Raw genomic sequence first — 21,149 nt, forward strand, 5'->3', positions numbered from 1 at the left:
CAAATGCACAGAGTTAAGAATAACACATGGAAAAATAGCCACTATCATTTTATTAATTTATTCATTCATACATTCACTCAACCAATTTGTCTTAAATTCATACTTTATGGCAGAGATTGTACTGTGTTTAGGGGATAAATATATGACGAAAGCCTAGTCCCTAACCTTAAAAGTGAAAGAGAAAGCACAAGAGAATGACAGATAAAAAGCTAACTGTATTATGATATGATGGATGCTATAAAACACAGAGGGCGAAATGATTAATTAGTTCAGAAAAGGCTTCATAGACTAAGTGACATTAAAGTGGGTTGTTGAAGGATGAAGGGTGACTCAGATGAAGGGGAGAAGCAGCTAAATAAAAAGGGCAAATCCAGACAGAGGAAACATGAAAAAAAAGCTACTCTTTTTGAATCCTCAGTTCTCAGGTTGCAGAGTTTGTTCTTAATAAACAGGCAGCAGCAGACATAATGACCTAGTAAAAGTAGTGTCTTGGGGAAACTAAGTTATCTGCGGTATACAGGGTGACTTGTATGTTGGAATGGGAGATAGAAAGTGGCACTTGCACTACGTGGGGATTTGGTGCAGATGAATTAAAACAAGCTGTTGCTGAAGGACTGTTGGATCTGTATATTTTGAATGAAAAAGCAACTGCCATTGATGCTTTGATGCCTTGGTCACCTTAGTGGATGATGGAGGGGAAGTACTAAGAGGTAACCACATGGCTTCTGGGCTTGATGGAATTTTTTTTAAAAGGAGCTGGCTATTGACAGAGAAATGAAAAAAAGTTTGGTTTGGTGGGCCAGTGAAAAAGATCAGCTTTAGACATTGCAAGGAATGTGACAATGAACAACCAAAAGCAATATGCTTTACATGCAAAAGCCTGGGTCTATGATAAGGAACCAAGTGCTAACCAACTTTTGACAACAAATTTTAGTTTGTATTAAAATATAAGTGAAGTCTCAAAATTCACTCTTTTTTATTATTTCTTATAATTTTAGCATTTCATATATTAGCATTTAGTAATATATGTAAAGGAAGTTATTAAGAATTCTTATCATGGCATTAGATTCGCCTGAGAAATTACATTCCTTGATGTCTGAAAATGGCTGCCTGACCATCAGGGTCTGAATGGTTAAAAGTGAATAGTCAAGGTGAAGAGTGGGAAAACAGGAAGCACTATTGAGAGGTAGGGCTGTCAGCAAGTTCCTATTAGAAAGCTGACTAATCTCAGCAGAGAAATACCAGGCAGACACTTTGTCACCAGAAAAGAAAGAAAAAAATCAGAATAATCTGAATTGAGATCAAAGAAACTCATATACATCAAACCAGGCAAGGAAGATGAATGCCAAGCCTGAGCCAATTCAAGCAGTGGAGAAATGCTCATAGGCATTAAAAGAGAAAAGAAAGTCTCAGGGCAAATATTTTTGTTTATTTTGTTAATTAGATTCCACATATAAGTGAAATCTGCAGTATTTGTCTTTCTCTGACAGTCTTATTCCACTTAACATAATACTCTCCAGGTCCATCCATACTGTCGCAAATTCACATTTTTTAGGAGAATGGATCTGAAGGTAAATGGCTCTTTTGGTATTCCCAGGAGAAGAAACAGTCACACTGCTGCAAAGAGCCCTAAGTTGGAAGAAAAATATCTGTCACTCACTATGACATTGAACAGGTTACTCACTCATTTTAGACCTTAGCACCCTCATTTGTAAACATATGTGGTTGTGAAGATTACATAAGAGAATTTGCTCCACAAATATTTATTGAACACCTGCTATATCCAAGATGGTGTACCTGGTTCTGGGAATGAAGAGACGCAAAGACATAAATCTGACTTTCAATGATTTCATAGTGGTAACAGAAGAGACAAAGATAAAAACAAGTATTAACCCTTTGCGGTCGTATTAAATTTGGACATGGGTGTCGAACTGGTCGGAATGAATTTCCATTGAAAGAGCAGTGATACATAACATGCAAGATTATGAAGGATAAACAAGATTTATTAATTCTTTTTTGGAACTACGTCACTACTAGTAGAATCACTACAAACGTTATCACTTTCTACGTCAGAGTCAGTATTCAAGGTGCCAAAATAAAACTCTTCATCGTTACTTTCAGATTCGCAGTACACTTCTTTCGGTAACTTTCTTTTTGCCATTTTGGAGTATTATTTTGAAATATCTTAACAAGAGAGAATGACTAATTACAGTTAAACATAATTTGTAAAGCTTTATTTGAAATTCTGCGAAGTATCTCCGAAGCTTGTCGATTTCTTCACTCTCAAAAGGCGACTGACTCATCACGGTGTTGTGCATGGCGAGTGTGGAACGACCGCGTTTGTTTACATTGAGTTTCGATATCTCCGATTTGTCGGGGCAATGTTTTGGTTCGTGACAAGGTCGCTTAAACACTTAAGAGCTTTCAGAGAAATTATGAAGTGATACATGAATGAATAGAGTTAAGATTCGTACGGTTCCTTGCTGTGGTGGCTGAGAGCAGACATACGACCGCAAAGGGTTAAAACACCACCTGCTATACTTACAAATGGAAGTAGGTTCAAGATACAGTGTGACTACACAGAAGACTGTGATTTGTTCTGTCTAGGACAAAGCAGGAAAACCTCCTGATCGTTTGAGTTGAATCTTTAAGGATGATGTGAGTTTTCTGGAGGCATACTGCACAAAGAGGCATTTTGGACAGAAAGGAATATCTGGAAAAACTCATGGAGGTCTGAAACAGCTTGATCTGTTAGGGAGATTAGAAGTTTGTATGGCAGAAGGTGATATAATGAGGTAAATGATTAATGATTAGCAGAGACAGATAGACAAGAATGAAATCCTCAAGGATCCTCTATGACAAGTGAGGAAGCTAGAATTAAGAAGTGACATCATCAGACCTACATTCAGAGAGATAACTATGAATAGTGAAAAGTGAGCCAGAATGAGAAGCAACTGGAAACAAAAGTAGGACAATACTGCGTAATTATGCACAAATGGCACACAATATGGGCCTTATCTTTGTGATCACAAAATATTGCACCAATTATTTCTCAAAAATTTAGTCAATTGGGGGATGACCAATGGTGATCAAACAGGATATTTACTTTAGAATTCCAAAATGTATGAGTTAAATATAGATATAGACAATCATATACAAACACATAGATAGATAAATATAGATATAGATATATAGATATAGATAAAGACATAGATATAGATGTAGATATGTAGATACACACACATATATATCCAAATAGATATAAATATTTCATTTTTAAATATTTTCACTTGTTTATGTAAAGCAATGTCTTATTCCAGTTTTAAATATCACAATATATTCTTGAATGAAGATAAAGGCACTTTCTAATCTTTAAAGTCAAATCAGTAAGAATGTCTGATAAAAGATATTCAAACAATGTAATCTACTTCCATACTTGTTTATTGACTGCTTCATATACCTACTTATATAAAAATGATGGGTGGTGTTCCTCACATACGGACTAACAGCCGCGACTAACCAAAGGAAGTCACTCCTACAGGGGTTGTCTTGGCAATGGCTGTGCCCGCCCCCAAGCTGCTTCCCCGAAGCTATTTCCTGTAAGGGTGGAGTTTGAGGCAGGAACCTGCCCCGGGAGCCTGGAGGCAGATCTTTCTAAAGTGTGAACCTGAGTGGGGCGGCTGAAAGGCTTAGAAAAGACAGACAAGAGAATGAAAGCCGGGTCTCAATGGGACGCTGCTTCTCTGAGAGACAGCGACCACGCCCACAGCCATGCCTTTAGTTTATAGCAGATGCTAGGAGGCAAAGTAAGGGCGTGACCAAGATGTTTACAAACATTCTTCTGGGTTTCAATCCTACTCAACTACATGCACCTGAACTCTATCAAGCCCACATCACTCAGGCACATGGGGCCACGTGTTCGGACCATAGGTTCAAGCTTACAACTACAGCTGTTGGCTATAATTGTGCTGGGAGGGCCCTGCCCTCCAAGCTGGGACTTGAACGTGGCCATGAGAGGACTGTGCCCTCTCCTCAGTCCAAGGCTTGAACCTGTCCAAAACACTGTAGCAGCTCCCCACAATAAAGTTTTAATTCTGTTTCTTTGTTACTAATGTTGTGGCCCCACCCCATAACAAAGAAACAAAGGAAAATTTCCCCATCGAATTTCTGAATAGTATTACTCCTTCGGGAATGCTGTGTCATAAATTAAAATTGAAAGTGGGTGCAATCATCATGCTATTCAGAAATCTCAATAGTAAATGGGTTATTTGTAATGGTACCAGATTTATTATCAAAAGATTACGACCTAACATTATCAAAGCTGAAGTATTAACAGGATCTGCAGAGGGAGAGGCTGTTCTGATTCCTAGAATTAATTTGTCCCCATCTGACACTGGCCTCCCATTTAAATTGATTTGATGACAGTTTCCCGTGATGCCAGCATTTGTGATGACTATTAATAAATGACAAGGACAAACTCTAGAGAGAGTAGGCATGTTCCTACCTGAACCCGTTTTTGCACATGGTCAGTTATATGTTGCTTTCTCTCGAGTTTGAAGAGCATGTATGTTACAGTTAAAGTTCTAAGTACTGCATCACAAGGGAAATTAGTCAAGCACTCTGAAAGTGTTTTCACTCTTAATGTGTACAGGGAGATATTAGAATAAGTTTAATCACTTTATCAGTCATTGTTTGTATCACTGTTGTTTTTATATCATGTTTTTGTTGTTTTCATATCATGTGTTTGTCATTTTTATATCATGCCTTTGTTGTTGTTATATCCTTTTGTCACTGTTTGTTTATTAATAAATTTATATATTATTTTCATATGCATTTTACTAATTTCCTTTCAGCTCTCACACTTCTATTATAGATAAAGGGTAAATAGCAATATTAAAATATCTCTGCTAATTAACAACCTTTTAAAAAAATATATTTTATTGATTTTTTACAGAGAGGAAGGGAGAGGGATAGAGAGTTAGAAACATAGATGAGAGAGAAACATCGATCAGCTGCCTCCTGCACATCTCCTACTGGGGATGTTCCTGCAACCCAGGTACATGCCCTTGACCGGAATCGAACCCAGGACCCTTGAGTCTGCAGGCTGATGCTCTATCCACTGAGCCAAACTGGTTAGGGCAATTAATTCCCTTTTAATGTGCACGAATTTCGTGCACCAGGCTACGTGTGTGTGTGTGTGTGTGTGTGTGTGTGTGTGTGTGTGTTAGAGGCTGTGAATCAAACACAATTGGGACACAATTCCTGCCTCAAGTAACTCCCATTATGATAGGGGAGATAATACAATTTGACAGCTGAAGTATTAGCAGCATAAACAAAGTACTAGGGAAGTAGACAGCAGAGGTAAAGGCATAGGTTAAAAAAAATGCTTTCAGTGTCTATGACCATGCTGATTCAACCTCAATTGATCCAAAGAGAAGAAAGAAGATATATGTAATTTATGTTTTACCTCTCTGGGAATCTATACTACCACAAGATAAAGACATTTAAAGTGCCATAGGTTAAACAGAATGCCACATGAATCATTACTAATCTGAAGCCCTTGCTTACACGAGGCTAGAACAAGGGATACAGGCTGCCCACCATTGCATGATTTGGCTTTTTACTGATATTCTTCATGTCTAATTCAAATCATGACAAAGGTTTAAGCAGAGGAATACAATCAAGAATTCAAATAAATACAAACACACTTGGGGAACAGATTCATCAGTTGTCTTTTTATGAGTTATTACATCTCAGTAACTTTGCAACGATCATCTTTTGTAAACACATTACATAATGTCATACTTATAAATTAGGAATTATTTGGATTTCAAGTCTCCTAAAATGTCAAAAGAATTGTACTCTGTAATTTTCTATTGTCATCCTACTTTTGTAAATTTTTTAAATGTCCAAAGATATTTTAATCTTTGTTCAGTTGGAAATCAGCTGGTTATACCTATGGAATATTGTCATTATTTAGTTGAATTGTTAGCATTTCACAGAAAGCAAAATCATGCTGATAAATTAAATAAACTTAAAGAGCTAGTGAAAATAAATGTTGTTTCCATAAAATAATGTACTTTAAAAATTAACATATCAAAATCTCATGTTTAAAATGCACATGTGCAAGACATTAATCATTTTCATGTAAAGCTTATTAATGCAGTCCATTTATATTAAAGTCAAACTGTGTAAATGCACATATATACAGTACACATTGAGGGATATTTTTTGAAATAGTCACCATTAATGACTACAATGAAGTCAGTACCTCTGTATTTATTTACATAACCTTTTACAGAAAGTGGTACATCAACACCATAAACCAGGCAGATCCCTAGGGATATAATATTACTCTGTGATTTCACACCCGTTTACAATAAGTAACTGAAATGTGTTCTGTAAGTTATTTCTTTTACTATCGGCACATTTCACCCACTGCCAAGCCACAAATGTTCTAAGATGACTTATTCAATGCACAAACTAAAAAGCAATTATATTTCTATAAGAGAATCTTGGGTGATTTTTTTAAGCCTCTTGTAACCCAAAAGAACTCCCTGCACAGGTTTTTATGAACTGCCATACTCTCAAACATGACTAACACAGAGAGAGTGGGCTAAGCTGTTAGTCTCTTCAATGACTACATCCTTTAGCTGCCTTATGTTTTGTTAGGGACATCCAAGTTAAATGTGTCATGTCTCATATTATCCAAGATGTAACACAGCTGAGGGAAAATGCTAAGATTAAACACAAAATGTACTGCATTTCACACAACCAAATTCTGAACCTTCTGCAGACGTACTCAAGATGCTTCAAGGCATAGAGATATTCATTGGCATAGTTACCATCAATTAGTCACTCAGATTTTTATTAATTATGCTATTCCAGGGTCTTAAGAAACAATCAAAAATGTACTTCAAATAATGTCAGACACAATAATAATTCTGAACAGGTTGTCTAATTACACAGCTCATTCCAAATCCTAGCAGCCCCCCAAATCTCTGTGAGCAATCACCATATGCCATGGGGGTTCATATAGCCTTCTTAAAAATGCTCATATTATTTGACTTCCCTTTATTTTTTTAGAATTTCTTGACTCCTTGCCCTCTATTTTTCTTCAAACATTCATCCAATGTAGTTTCATATATTTTTAATTTTAATATCCTTTTTAATTCAATAAATGAGTTCTTAATATAGACATAGAAACTTTTGATTTATCACAAATGATCTGGTGACCTTCATTTCATTTTTTTTTAACTTTTGGCCAGACTTTTATTATTGAACACTTTATAGATGCTATGTTCTGGGCAAAACGCTGACAAATGGTGAGATAAACAATCCCTAGCTTGAGGAAACCTATTGTTTAGTGCAGTGGTTCTCAACCTTTCTAATGCAGCGACCCTTTAACACAGTTCCTCATGTTGTGGTGACCCCCAACCATAAAATTATTTTCGTTGCTACTTCATAACTGTAATTTTGCTACTGTTATGAATCGTAATGTAAATATCTGATATGCAGGATGTATTTTCATTGTTACAAATTGAACATAATTAAAGCATAGTGATTAATCACAAAAACAATATGTAATTATATATGTTTTCCGATGGTCTTAGGTGACCCCTGTGAAAGGGTCGTTCGACCCCCAAAGGGGTTGAGACCCACAGGTTGGCGACCCACAGGTTGAGAACCGCTGGTTTAGTGGGAGATAGCTATGTCCTGTCCTTTGTTACATAAGGAACTCATTCCCACTCTTGTACGTCACTTTGGGAACTTCTTCATAGATTTTAAGCTCCTGAAGGGTAACAGTTTCTCCATCTTATCAATAACCCTATCTCTACTTTGGCAGTTGGAATTTTTTCTTCTATCTCTGTGCTTAAATTTTTGACTAGCTGATAAGACATTTCAATAAAATGAAATTTACCAATCATTTTTATATTCACACACTTGTTTCTCACATCCATCAAAAGGAATCTCTATTTTGCTGGCACGCTAATAATAAGCTAGTTAAGTACTATAAATGTAAATGATTGATAAAATGTAATTCAGAGTATTTTTAAATGCATATTGAATAATCATCTTAAACAGACTGAATTTCTGTTCAAACGCTAATGGAAACTTTCTTATAGCATTCAGGTCTAGGATTCCAAGGATAAGCTAATCACCTCTCAGAACTTATTAACACGGTTACCAAGTGGTTAATTCATTTCATATCATTTTAATTTGTGAAATAAATAATTCAAATGGCTAGTACTGTAACAAAAATATTAACTTGATGAGTGAAATTTATTAAATAACACATTTTGTACTTTAACTCATGTATTTATTATATAAACAGTCAGTTCATCAAATAGCATTATCTTGATAAAAGTATACATTTGTTGCCAGATATCAAAGTATCAAAGTCTGTATTTTCCAATGAAAATAAAACAGAGAATAAATAGATTTAAGTGTTTAATGGCACATAGTAAATGCTGCTTAAGTCTTTATGATTACAAGTGTTACTGGAGTAATGGAGGCAAAATTGTTATCAACCTCACATTATCTTCTCTCTCTCTCTCTCTCTCTCTCTCTCTCTCTCTCTCTCTCCCCCTCTATCTCTCTATCTCACTCTGTCTCTCTCTAGCTTCCTCTTCACAGGAAGCTCGTTTGCATTTTTTATGTGTATTCCTTGAACTTAACTACTTTTTTGACAGCTATGTTAGCAGCATCTGAACAGCGTTAAAGTAACCTTGATGAAAGGAGGGAAAAAGTCCCATAAAGTGCTCTGGACTGAGACAGTCACTCCTTGCTTAGAAATGAGCTGTGTTCTAATGTCTTTTAAAACAGATAGCTGCCTGTTTAAGGGTGATTAATAATTTAAAAATTAATAAAGTATTCTCTGGTTGCCCACTGAGTCCCCAGCTTTCACTTTTGGTGTGTTCATGTTAGAGGTTTTGCAAAGCAAAACTTTTTAACATATTTGGGAAAAGGCTAATAACATTAGATGTTAAACCATTCACATACTGTAGGAAAATAAAGACTTTTACCAGGGGTGGTAAAAGAGAGACTAAATAGTGGTATGATCTGCTATTGCCAATGATGTCTAACAGAATATGCATCGATTTGTTACAAATTTTTGGCTTTACCAATTTTTTTTAACTTATCAAGTGATATCTGACAATTTTAAAAAGTTTAAATATCTTTGCTTTCAAAATGCTCTTACTTGTGATTGATAGGAAAAAGGACACCCTTGCATTATTGTTAGGCTCCAAGTTCAGTAATAGGTTTTTTTTTTCTTTTCTTAAAAAGTGTTTAATCCTGTTAATGCATTGGTTGCTTTTGAAATTTGTAAAGAAATATAGGAAGACCTTGACATCTTGCAAACCTGAACATAGTTTTTGGAAAAAATACTTTGTCCCAAAGGGAATGCTCATTTATCTTTTATCTTTAAGCTTAAAATATACAAACCAAAAAACACTTCGCAGCTTTCTGAACTAAATTACTTTGAGTTTTAAAAATATATATATCTTTTAAGAACATACATGAAATTTGAATTTGCAGCTTTGTTTGAAATTTTTAAAAATCATATAGAAAAAAAATGAGGCAATGTGACTTAGAAACCTCCCAGACACATACCTGAATATATAGAAACATCTGTGAAATACATAAAAACTAATGCATTATGTTTGGTTTTTTCCCTTTCTAACCTTATTTAATTAAAGCTAGTCTAGTCTTCCATTTAAAACAGCAAGTGAAGCAGATTCACATTTCCTGGGACATAACACACCTCGATAACATTTAAGCTCTTCAAGAGCTTCCATTTCCCAAAGAGCTGTGAAGCCAAAGTCTTCATTCTTATAAAAGAACTACAAGAGTAAACTATGAATGCAGTATCTATTCTTCAATAGTACTTTTATCCTCCAAAATATATTCGTGCTATAAAACTTCTAAATCAATTATTGTACTTCATCAATTAACAAATGATTATCCAGCCTTATTCATTCTTCTTTCTAATAGATGGCCTTAACAGAGCTACCAGAATGTCACTGAGATATATTTTTAAGTGCAGAATTAGTCCCCAAAAGAGAGAAAATGTAAACACAATCTGTTATTATATCAGTGAGAGGTATTTTAACGTTAGTGTAACAGGTGCAGTTCCCATTTTAACTGTTACTCCTTGCTAGAAACTCGTAATATCTCTTCAGTCACCATCAGTTAGAATCCAAGTCTATGGCCTGCTTATTAACACTAAGATTCTATGGGGTAACTGTAATTTGTACACTGTTGAGTGTCAGTCTTATCCTCAATGTATTGAGGGTTTGCACATTAAACTCATCCCATAGTTACTCAGACTTCAGCTATGTAAATTATTGAACTAAAACCCCTTCCTCTAATGGCATCAGCTGCTGTCCTCATTCCAGCTCTCTCTTCCTCTGTGTAGTCTTTGTCTTCCTAAAGATCTGTTTTCTACCAATTCCTAAAACTACTCTGACCACTAACATTAAAGAAGACAAGGCTACCGCTGCCCAGTTACTCTTAAATGAGAAAAATTATTTTTCTACTCTTTAAAAAAAGTCTATGGTTTTAGCAGAAAAAACAAGTTGTGTTGGGCCGGGGGGGGGGGGGGGGGGGGCAGAAGGGAAGGGTGAGGGAAAGCACAGAGATGTCCATTTTGAAAACTGTGAGCCCCCAGGAGACCCAAGCAGGCACTCCTTCTACTTCCCTTCTAGTCTTTCAAAGTAAATGTCACTTTTAAGCTACTGAACAGGATCAAAAAGACCACAGACTCTTGGGACTGGCCATAAGAAGCCTTTAAATTTTTTATGTTCAATATGTGTCAGTCATTTGAGAATAAAATATAACCGGCCAGTTGAAAACAACTGGATCACCTTCTAATTTACTGAAACCTTAGGAGTAAAATGTTATATGTGGATTTTGATCATAATAAAAAAACACAACTATATGAAAAATCATGTATATACATAAATAATTTCTTTAGTATTTAGTATTTATAGGGTAAGATTCTAAAATGAATATTTAATTCCCAAACAGTCTTTCTCTGACCCCATTTAACAACTGGGAAAATATATCTTGATATTGATGAATTATAAGCAATAGCACTAATATACCAACTATTATTGAAACATATATTAACTAATTGAAAAGTAAATGAAAGCACTTTTTTTCCTGTAGACATTAAATCAAAGGTGGACTTGATAAAAGAACAGCTTAACAAGTAAAATATTTACTAAAACCAAGATTTTTCTCTCCACTTTTCTGAATACTAGAGTGTTCATTTTTACTTAGAATGATTAAGCAGCGCATCTTTATGTTTAAACTGTAAGCAAAAACATTGAACTCAATTAGCCCTATACAGTATCCCCCTTATCTGCAGTTTCATTTTGCCATGATTTCAGTTACCTGCAGTCAACCACTCCCAGTCAAAAAGGTCAGAAAATATTAAACAGAAAGTTCCAGAAATAAGCAATTAATAAGTTTTAAATTGCATGTTTCTCTAAGTAACATAATGGAATCTCACGCTGTCCCATTCCATCCCACCCAACACATGAATTATTCTCCTGTCCACTGTATCCACACTGTATACACCACCCATCTGTCAGTAACTTAGTAGCTAACTCAGTTATCAGATAGTTGAGAGAGAGAGAGAGAGAGACAGAGAGACAGAGAGAAAGAGAGAGAGGAGAAAGGGAGAAATAGAGACCATATTAAAATACTTTTATTACAGTACTAGAAGCCTGGTGCACGAAATTCATGCATGGGTAGGGTCCCTAGGCCTGGCTGGCAATCAGGGCCGATTGGGGCCTTCCAGCTGCTGGCGGGGCCTTCCTTCATTTCACGCCTCCCCCTGGTGGTCAGCACACATCACAGCAAGAGATCAACTCCAGGTCTCTGGGTCAAACTCCCGAGAGGACACTTTGCATATTAACCTTTTATATATAGATAGATATTGTTATAATTGTTCTATTTTATGAATAGTATTATTAATATCTCACTGTGTCTCATGTATAAATTTAACTTTATCACAGGTATGTATATATACATAGAAAAACATAGTCTATATAGGGTTTGGTAGTATCCACTGTTTCAGGCATCCACTGGGGATTTTGGAACATATCCCCCTCAGATAGGGGGAAACTACTGTTCCTATTTCAATTCACAATAATTTTCTCAACTTTCTTTGAATAAAAATAAAATAATTTTAAAAGTAAAGATAAATTTATTGCAATGCCTATTACATTTTGCAGGTAATTTTTGTTGGAGCATATTAAAATGATACTGAATTTGTTTTTTCTATTTGCCCATGATAGAGAAAATTGAGAACATTTATCAAGGTTTGGGGCAATGCACTTTAAGATATTCCTGGTATTTAGCATGATCAAGTTTAATTGCATGATTCTCAGTTAATAGTTATCTTTATGTCCACGTATGTGTCCTCATGAAAATTTAGGAAAAATTTCCAGTCTGCAGACTTTATCAGTATATAAAGTTATTGCTGTGTGAAGCTCCATAGCATGCCAATTCATTTAATAAAATAACATACACTAATGTTTAGTCATTCTCATTATAGCAGAACATCCTTATAATACTATATTCAGGAAACCAAAGAACACACCTACAAATTATAATGAAAACCTAAGCAATATGCACAGGGGATATGAGTTTGCCTGCATCAGCACCAGGTATGTAAGTAAGGAGTTCTGTATAGTATCATATTAGTCCATCCTTTTCCTGTATTAAAACTTTATCATACACGTTTTCCATTTAAAATGACCAAGAATTATTAAAGTGTAGTAACTGTTTCATGAGTCTCCTTTTCTTCTTTTTGAGCAAACACAGTAATATTGACTATGACTGCCATCAATAATATACTGCAACTTGATCCATCCAATAATGTTGTCACTAACAGCCAACTTTGATAAAATAACATCAAGCAAAAGGACTACTTGCCCCATGAAATATATCCTTACCCCTGAGCTGAAGAATTGCTTCTGATGATCTTGACACTGTTTGATTAATGAAACATTATACAAGGCCACTGTTCTTATAGAATAGTCTACATTGCCCGTATAGATAAGAATTGATTCAATGAGACTGAGTGTAGATACAAAGATTATAGTAATTATTTTGTAATCTATATATAATTGTTATAAATCTAGAGTGTCAAAATAGGCTACTGGGGTTGGAAATATTAGGGCATCTATACATAAAATCAATATACCTTTCTAATGGAACATTCATTTTCCAGGTCACCATCCCTACTCACACCCGTGTACTGGTTCATACATTTCAAAGACCTAGGAAGTTATTTTATCTTCACAAAAATTATATGAGCTTGCTAAGCCAGTACGATTGCCCCATTTATCAAATGATGAGTCAGAGAAATGCCTTACCTAGAATTTGAATATCTTCTTTCCAATCCATTCCCCCGACATTACATCACACTACTTGTAAAGGCCCATGTCTATAAAATGGTAAACTTTGTTTTTTGTTGGGAAACAAAACTATCATCATAGTTTTTATTCCATGTAGTGTTCCTAAAGTAAAAATGGCTTACTTCTGCATCAGAAACTGGCTCTAAAAGCACACACACACACACACATGCACAGAACCTAAGATTTTATTTATAGTTAAGCAGCCTAAACAAGTATACAGGCCTAAATCAGTGTAAGAGCTTTCTACACAATACCATGTAATTCGGGGCTTCTATATCGCTCTTCCACTGAAAGTAGATTTTTATAGTAATCTCCCTAGAAAATTTAAATTGGATTTCAGTACTTGAGCCTTGGTGTCTAAAAATGATAAAAGCACTGTTTTTGAGATTAGAAGCAAAAGAGGTCAGCCTCCTGTATTTCTCTACTCCTGACATGAGCCTGACTTCTGGTTTCCCTGTTTTAGGCTTAGCTCTAGAGAAGCACAAGTCATGCCCGCCTAGGAAAGCTTTTGTGCATATCACAACAGCATTAGTCACTGCTGACACGGCCATCACTCTTGCTCTTCCAAGTATTTCTTTCACTCTTTTGCTGATGCCAATATGAAAAATAGTGCTGGCACAGCCTTAAAGTCACTCAAAATCCTCTTTTATTTATATTGCTAACTTATTCTTAAAATTTTGTTTTGCAAAGAAGTTTTAATGATATATGGAGGAGCAATTTATTTAAGAGTTTCAGCTTATAGGCTTTTTAAATTGAGTCTATTGAGGTATTCTACAAACTAAATAAAGACAGCTACTAAAAAGCAATCAAAGACCAGAAGTGTGTGTAATCTTTATAATTGAACATAAACAGGCATCATAAGAAGACCTGTTCCTCCTCCCCATTGCCTAATTAATTGTGGTGGAGTTTAATCTTCCATTTCTTAGTTTGATAGGGTGACCCTTCTGTGTCACTGGACTTGTGTCATCATTAATTGCCATTTCTTAATTACAAAATTTAGATTTACAAAAAATAAAATCTTATATTTTACCACCCCATGATTTTTATACTTCCAGTGCATGCTCTGTAGTCTGTTAAGAACAAAGTCTGAACCCAGCCAGGGTGGCTAAGTGGTTGGGCATCAACCTATGAAACAGGAGGTCACAGTCCAACTCCCAGTCAGGGCACATGCCCATGTTGCTGGCTCAATCGCCAGTGTGGGGCGTGCAGGAGGCAGCTGATCAATGATTCTCACTCATCATTGATGTCTGTCTCTCTCCCTCTCCCTTCTTTTCTGACTCAATAAAAATATATATCTTTAAAAAAAGAACAAAGTGTCAGATGTGCTCATTTTCAATACTGCTTACAAAAATGTTCTCCAGAAGGCCTACATATATAACTGAACTGATAAAAATGATGAAGGAGCTCTAGCCGGTTTCGCTCAGTGGATAGAGCATTGACCTGCAGACAGAAGGTTCGATTCTGGACAAGGGCACATGCCCTGGTTGAGGGCTCAATCCCCAATAGGGGGCGTGCAGGAGGCAGCCGATCAATGATTCTCTCTCATTATTGATGTTTCTATCTCTCTCTCCCTCTCCCTTCCTCTCTTAAATCAATAAAAAAATATTTTTAAAAAATTATGAAGGAATATTAAAAAATTATTCAAAGAAAAAATCCAGTCTAAGGACATAGGAACTTAAGATATATTGCTATGATGAAACCAATAAAAGCTGTCAGTTTTTATGCCATGTATAATTCTTCTGATGACTTTTTAATCCAAGGGGTATTTTTCATAATGATTAATAGGAAGGATTTTATCATAGGTAGCTGTATGGGCAGGGGAGGGGGGGGGAGCTTACCTATATGCATAACATGTCATCTGTAATAAGTACATGTTTTAATATTAAAGCACAATGAAATTATAACTCAGTAATAATCCACAGCATAATGAAAATTAAATTTTAAAGAAAGTTGGCAAAAGTCATCTAAAACCAAAAGATACTTTTGGAAATGTTTCAATATCTTTATACATTAAGTTTCAATTTTACATTTGTGAAAGGATACTTAAATAATTAATACTACATAGTATTGGTGATTTTTCTTTGAAGTTCTTTAGAGGCATTTTAAATTAATTTAAAACCATGATACAACAGTTCAATTAAGATTTTTAAAACTATATCACATATACATACATACCTAGATACATAAGGCTCAGTAAAATTATCTCATAATTTGTACAAATAAACCATGTTGCCTTTATAAAATATGGAGAAAACTGCATGAAGCTAATTAAAACATATCATTATTGTATATACCATTGTACCATTTTTTTTCTATGAGATATGTCAGATCACATGCTTTACTCAGCAGACCTGGTTGAATTTATGGTAGAGAAGTTATATCATGACTTACAGACATCTTCATATTTCACCTTGATTTACATATTCTTCAAATCATGCTTGTAATCATGACAGATAATTAGAAAATCACTTATTATAAATAATTTACACATCAAAAAGAGTGATCTTATATAATAAAAGGGTAATATGCAAATAGAATGAACGGCAGAACAACCGAGTAACCAATCAAAGTGTAATATGCTAATGATATGCTAAGGCTGCTCAACCGCTCGCTATGATGTGCACTGACCACCAGGGGGCAGACAGTCAACTGTTGACCAGTCGCTATGACATGCACTGACCACCAGGGGGCAGGTGCTCCAACTGGTAGGTTAGCTTGCTGCTGGGGTCGGCCAATGAGGACTGAGCGAGATGGGCCGGACATGCCCTGGAGCCCTCCCATGGTCCCTCCCCAGCCCGATCGTGCATCGGTGGGGTCCCTCAGCCTGGCCTGTGCCCTCTTGCAATCCAGGACCCCTCAGGGGATGTCAGAGAGTGGTTTCAGCTCAATCCCACAGGCCACTCCCCTCGGGAGGTCGCCAGAAGCAGGGCTCATGGCTGGTGAGTACTGCTACGGCAGCACGAGCCTCTCCAGATCGGCACTATTTGGGCACAAGCCTGTGGCAGGCACAGTGGGGCTGGGATGAGGGGGAGCGGCAGGTAGGAGCTGCAGGCTGTGTTGGACTGCGGTGAGTTTTGGCCCAATCCCCGCAGGCCACCCAGAGGGTGCACCAGGCCTCTAGTATAAAATAAATACACAGGGATGGACAAAAGTAGGATTGCAGTTGTTCATATAGAAAAATATATAATACAAGAGTAAATAGTAATACAACAATAAACTCTGTGTTTTACCTACTCACAACTGCAAACCAACTTTTTCCCACCCCTGTATATTATCACCTATGCTGTTTCATAGGTAAAATTTGACCTTCTGCAACTTTTACAAATACTCACAAAATTTGAGTTCCAAAACAACATACATTCTTGGTTCTATTTAATAATAACATAGTCACTGATGATTAATGGAAGCTTACAGAAAATGAATAGTTTACATTGAAAGATGTATAAAAATCACACCTCTCTCCACATTTTTTTCCCCTAGAGTGCTCACTGCTTAAGGGACAATGAATCCCACTTCAGGTTCACATATGCAGGTATGTTCCTAGAGTGGGGTGTAATGTTCACAACTTTTCATAAACTTAATCACCTTTTATTAATTCATTTATTCCTAAAGTACATCTACAACAGTAATACATCAACAACTTTAGCTTATTTCTGTGTTTCATCACATTGAAAACATATTAAGTTCTCATTTTTCTATATATTGAAATGTTCTATACACTTAGAATATTACTTATTAATTACTGTTACATTTTCTGTTTAAAGGATAGTTTGTCTTTGTCATAAAATACTGCAATAAACCTAAACATTCATATTTAGAAAAGTTGTAGCATTTTGAAATCAACATATAACCAACCAAATTCTGTGTAGTTCGAATAACTAAGAGATAACTGTTTGGAAATACCAATTTAATGTAAAAAATTACAAATTTAAAATTTAAAAAAAAATTTTAAATTTTGGTTATTATTGGGCATCTTGATTGGACATCTAATTTTTTCCATGCATCAGTGAGTAATTTAAGTTACCTTTAATGATTTAAGAGAAAAAAAAGCCCAGTATAGCAGCAATCTCTCACTGGGAGTTGTAAACAATTAAAGAAAAGTAACTTACCATGTTCCAGCCAGGGTAGAGGTAGTCTGTACCAACAAATTCAAAGTAGTGAGCAAAACCTTCCTTCAGCCACACATCTTCCCACCACACAGGAGTCACGAGGTCACCAAACCACTGCATTGGCAAAATGAATGGGTATCAGATAAAATCAAATCTACACTTAAAATGAAATGTATTCAACTATGATTATCATAACTGGAATTCATTCTTCAATTGATTTGGGGATCTTAAAATGTGTTGTGGTAAGACTATTGATTTATTTGACTACTTGGATAGCACTAGTTGTTTTTTTTATATAAATGCATTCAGAGAAGAACAAAAATAAAATACTCAAAGAGCACACACGCACACATTTAAACTTTAAGAAAGGACTCAGGAGGGAAAAACTGGTCACAGTTGTCTCCAAATATTTGAAGACCTAGAATGTAGAAGAGGGAAAGTCTTGTGTCTTATGGTCCTACAAGGAACAAACCAAGACTAATGGATGAAAATTAGGATTGATAGATGTGGGAGACCCTCCAACAGACTGAGATGGCCAAGGATGGCAAACACTTCCTCGAGAGGCAGTGAGCGACATCACAGGAAGTGCTGAAGCATCGCCTTCCAGAAGCAATTCAGAGAAAACAGCAGCTGACGGAAGGGAAAAGGGCTTTTAAGATGCCCTCACCTGACTCTCTCCAAGGTTCTATAATGAGGGGTTGGGCCAAAGAAATAGCTAAGATCCTTTCAAAAAAAAAAAAAAGGTATCATGATGCCTTACTCTGAAGCCACTGTTTAAGTTCAGCAAAAGTTTAAAAGAATTCTTTTTCATTAAAGAAAAAATACATTATATTCCAGGAGCCATCCTAAAGACGAGATTCAGTGATGAATTTGATCATGCAGCCGACACTTTATTGTGGCGGCGGGGGGAACGAGGTGAGCTAGAAAATAAAAAATAAGTAAGCAAATGACCAGCATGATCTCAAATCCTAATAAAGTGTGATAGGAATGGGGGAGGCATTGTCTTAGATTGTAAAAGCAAGAACTTTCTAAGCAGGTGACATTTCAGCTCAGACTTTAATGATAGGAAGGAGCCAGCTATGAGAAAGCCTTGGGCAATAGGATGCTATACAGATCTAAGCAACCCTGAATGTGAACACTCTAAGTGGGAATGAGTTATTTAAGAAATAGGAGGAAATGGTGGACAAGTATCAAATCATGTACAGACAGCTTCAGGAGCTGCGGTAAAGGGCTCGGTGACTGAGCGTTTCAATATTAAAACTAATGTACAAAATAAACAATATAGAATCAGAGACATGGATGCATGGAACAGACTGACAGCTGGCAAAGGGGAGGGATGTGGGAGGGGGACTGGATGAAAGAAGGTGAAGAGATCAGCCAAAGAACATATATGCATAGCCCATAGACACAGACAATGGGTGGTGATGACCAGAGGGAGGAGGGGCGGGGGCTGGATGGAGGTGGGAAAAGGAGGGCAGGAGTGGGGTGGGGGGTGGGGGAATGGGGCTATCTGTAATAGTGTCAAAAATAAAATTTAAAAATAAATAATATTAATTGACAAAAAATAAAATATCACGCAAGATCTCTAAACTTAAATACAAATAAGAGGAAACCCTGAATATGTTGATTACCACAGCATAAATGACATTGAAAATATTTGTATTCATGATCAAAATGCAGGTTTCTGCCTTAAATTGAAAGCCTGCCTTAAGAACTGTGACAATGTGTCACAGAGGAGTTCTAAGCAGAGGAGGCATGTGATCTGTATTAATCTGAGGAATAGCAGGTACAAGAGCAAGACAGAAAGTGGGGGAAATGGTTAGAACAAGAACTTCAGAGGGGCTGGAGGTTTTTTAATAGAGAGGATAGGTCTTTGGAAACAGCAAAAAGGGATAAAGGCAAGAGAGTATTTACTCTTCCTCCATCCAGGCCCTCAGATACACAAAAAGTGAGGGAGCCGTCTCGGGCCAGTCAGGTCCACCTCATAGGCTGGAGGGAAGGAAACATTCAGAAAATAAGACGAAGCTACAGGGAGTTTGCTTCAGCAGCAGTGGAGGCAAATCATAGTAATAACAGTTGTTTCATTGAGCATGTACTATGTGACTACCAGTATTCTAAGTGCTTTTCTTGGGAAAACTTCTTGAGTCCTCTCAATAATCCTAAAGTGGAAATACTATTACCGGCCCATTTTACACAGGAAACGGAGGCACAGAAGAGTTAAGAAACTGGCAGCTCCTAAGTGCCATGGTTAAGATGACAGATTCTTCAATTGGGAAGTCAGAGCGGCAAGGTCTGGGGGTTGTCAGGGAGGGGTGGAGAGTGACCTCACTAAGGGAGGGGTAGACTGGTCTGAAGATGAGAGCCTGGTGACGAAGGTGAACTGCGAGGCTGTGATGAAGGTTAACAAGTTTGTTCCATGATGCCCTTTGCCCTGACTGACAGAAGAAGGTTTTGAATGAGCGCCAACTGGACCTGGAAGTTTGGCGCCTCTGAGCCAAGCTCTTCCCTCAGCTCCCTGTGGATGAAGAGGAGCTACAGGTGAGCCAGCCCGCTCCCTGGGAACCTTTCACAGGCAGCCTGTGTGGGCAGAGCAGATTAATAGCTGCAGGCAGGCCCTGCACATCTGCCCTGTGTGGGGAGAATGCTCATATGTATGTGTTTCTGTGATGTTTTGCTGTGACTCGTTTGGAGATAATAGTCATTTACTATGATTTCTTAAGCACTTACTACCCATCAGGCTCTGTGCTGAGTACTTGACATATATTATTCCTTCAATAAACACCAATCTTATGATATAAAAGAAAAACAATTACAACACATAGGTGGGAAGAGAGGGGAATGTAGAAAATAATTTGGTAATGATAGTGAAAATTGTTATATATTTCTCCCAGCAACTGGTACATTCCTTCCTTAGCCTGGCACTAACTACCAAGCTATAACAAGGAAATAACTCGGAATAAAGAACAAATTAAATCAGTCCTAGGAACAATGATGACATTACCAATGTGCCCTTATTTTGACAGAACTGTACAAGTAACTTGTGTCTAGGAATGTCCAAAAAGAAAACTGCTTTTGTTTCAAAAAAGTGTATTTTGAGCTGGAAACCCTTCTCATTAGTGCAGGAGAGGAGGCCTGGTTATCTCTGCCACGGATTCCTTTCAGTCTCTGAGGCAGGGAACACATGTCCAACCTGGCCAGCGTGACAGGTACAGGCATCCTACAGGCTCACTGCAAAAGGCTGACATTTAGGTAAGTGGTCATGTGGCCTGAACCCATTTATCATTAAGTCAGTATCCATGTACTAGCATTTAGCAGCTCACCTTCTTTAACTGACAGCATTTTTCATATCACTCTTTCTTAAGCTTGGCTAGCTTTTTAAAAAGGGTTTGGGGTTTCTAAAAAGCTGAAGTCCTAGGTATGACATTTCTGGTGTTTTCACTTAAGAATTATTCGTAGTTACTGGTAACCAGGACCGGTATTGCTTTCTATGAGCGTGAATGTTTATTGTCAGGGTTTTTTTACCCTTTCCCTAGAATCAAGATTTAAATAAGCATTGCAAAACCTCTGTAATACTTCCCACTCATTGTAAGAAAGCGCATGAAATCAA

At 36.7% G+C, this 21,149-nt stretch overlaps 1 protein-coding gene across 1 annotated transcript in view; it reads right to left on the bottom strand.

Moving 5' to 3' along the window:
* The window catches only part of TRHDE (thyrotropin releasing hormone degrading enzyme), a 389,314-nt gene that overhangs the window by 171,968 nt on the left and 196,197 nt on the right, over window positions 1-21,149 (bottom strand). The window contains exon 5 of the mRNA XM_070409715.1: window positions 17,543-17,656. Coding sequence (XP_070265816.1) covers window positions 17,543-17,656 — 114 coding nt within the window. The remainder of the gene's footprint in view (window positions 1-17,542; window positions 17,657-21,149) is intronic.

Source organism: Myotis yumanensis, unplaced genomic scaffold, assembly GCF_028538775.1.
Source record: "Myotis yumanensis isolate MYYU_CA2020_CCGP unplaced genomic scaffold, mMyoYum1.0.hap1 SCAF_3, whole genome shotgun sequence".
In the NCBI taxonomy this organism is placed as follows: domain Eukaryota; kingdom Metazoa; phylum Chordata; class Mammalia; order Chiroptera; family Vespertilionidae; genus Myotis; species Myotis yumanensis.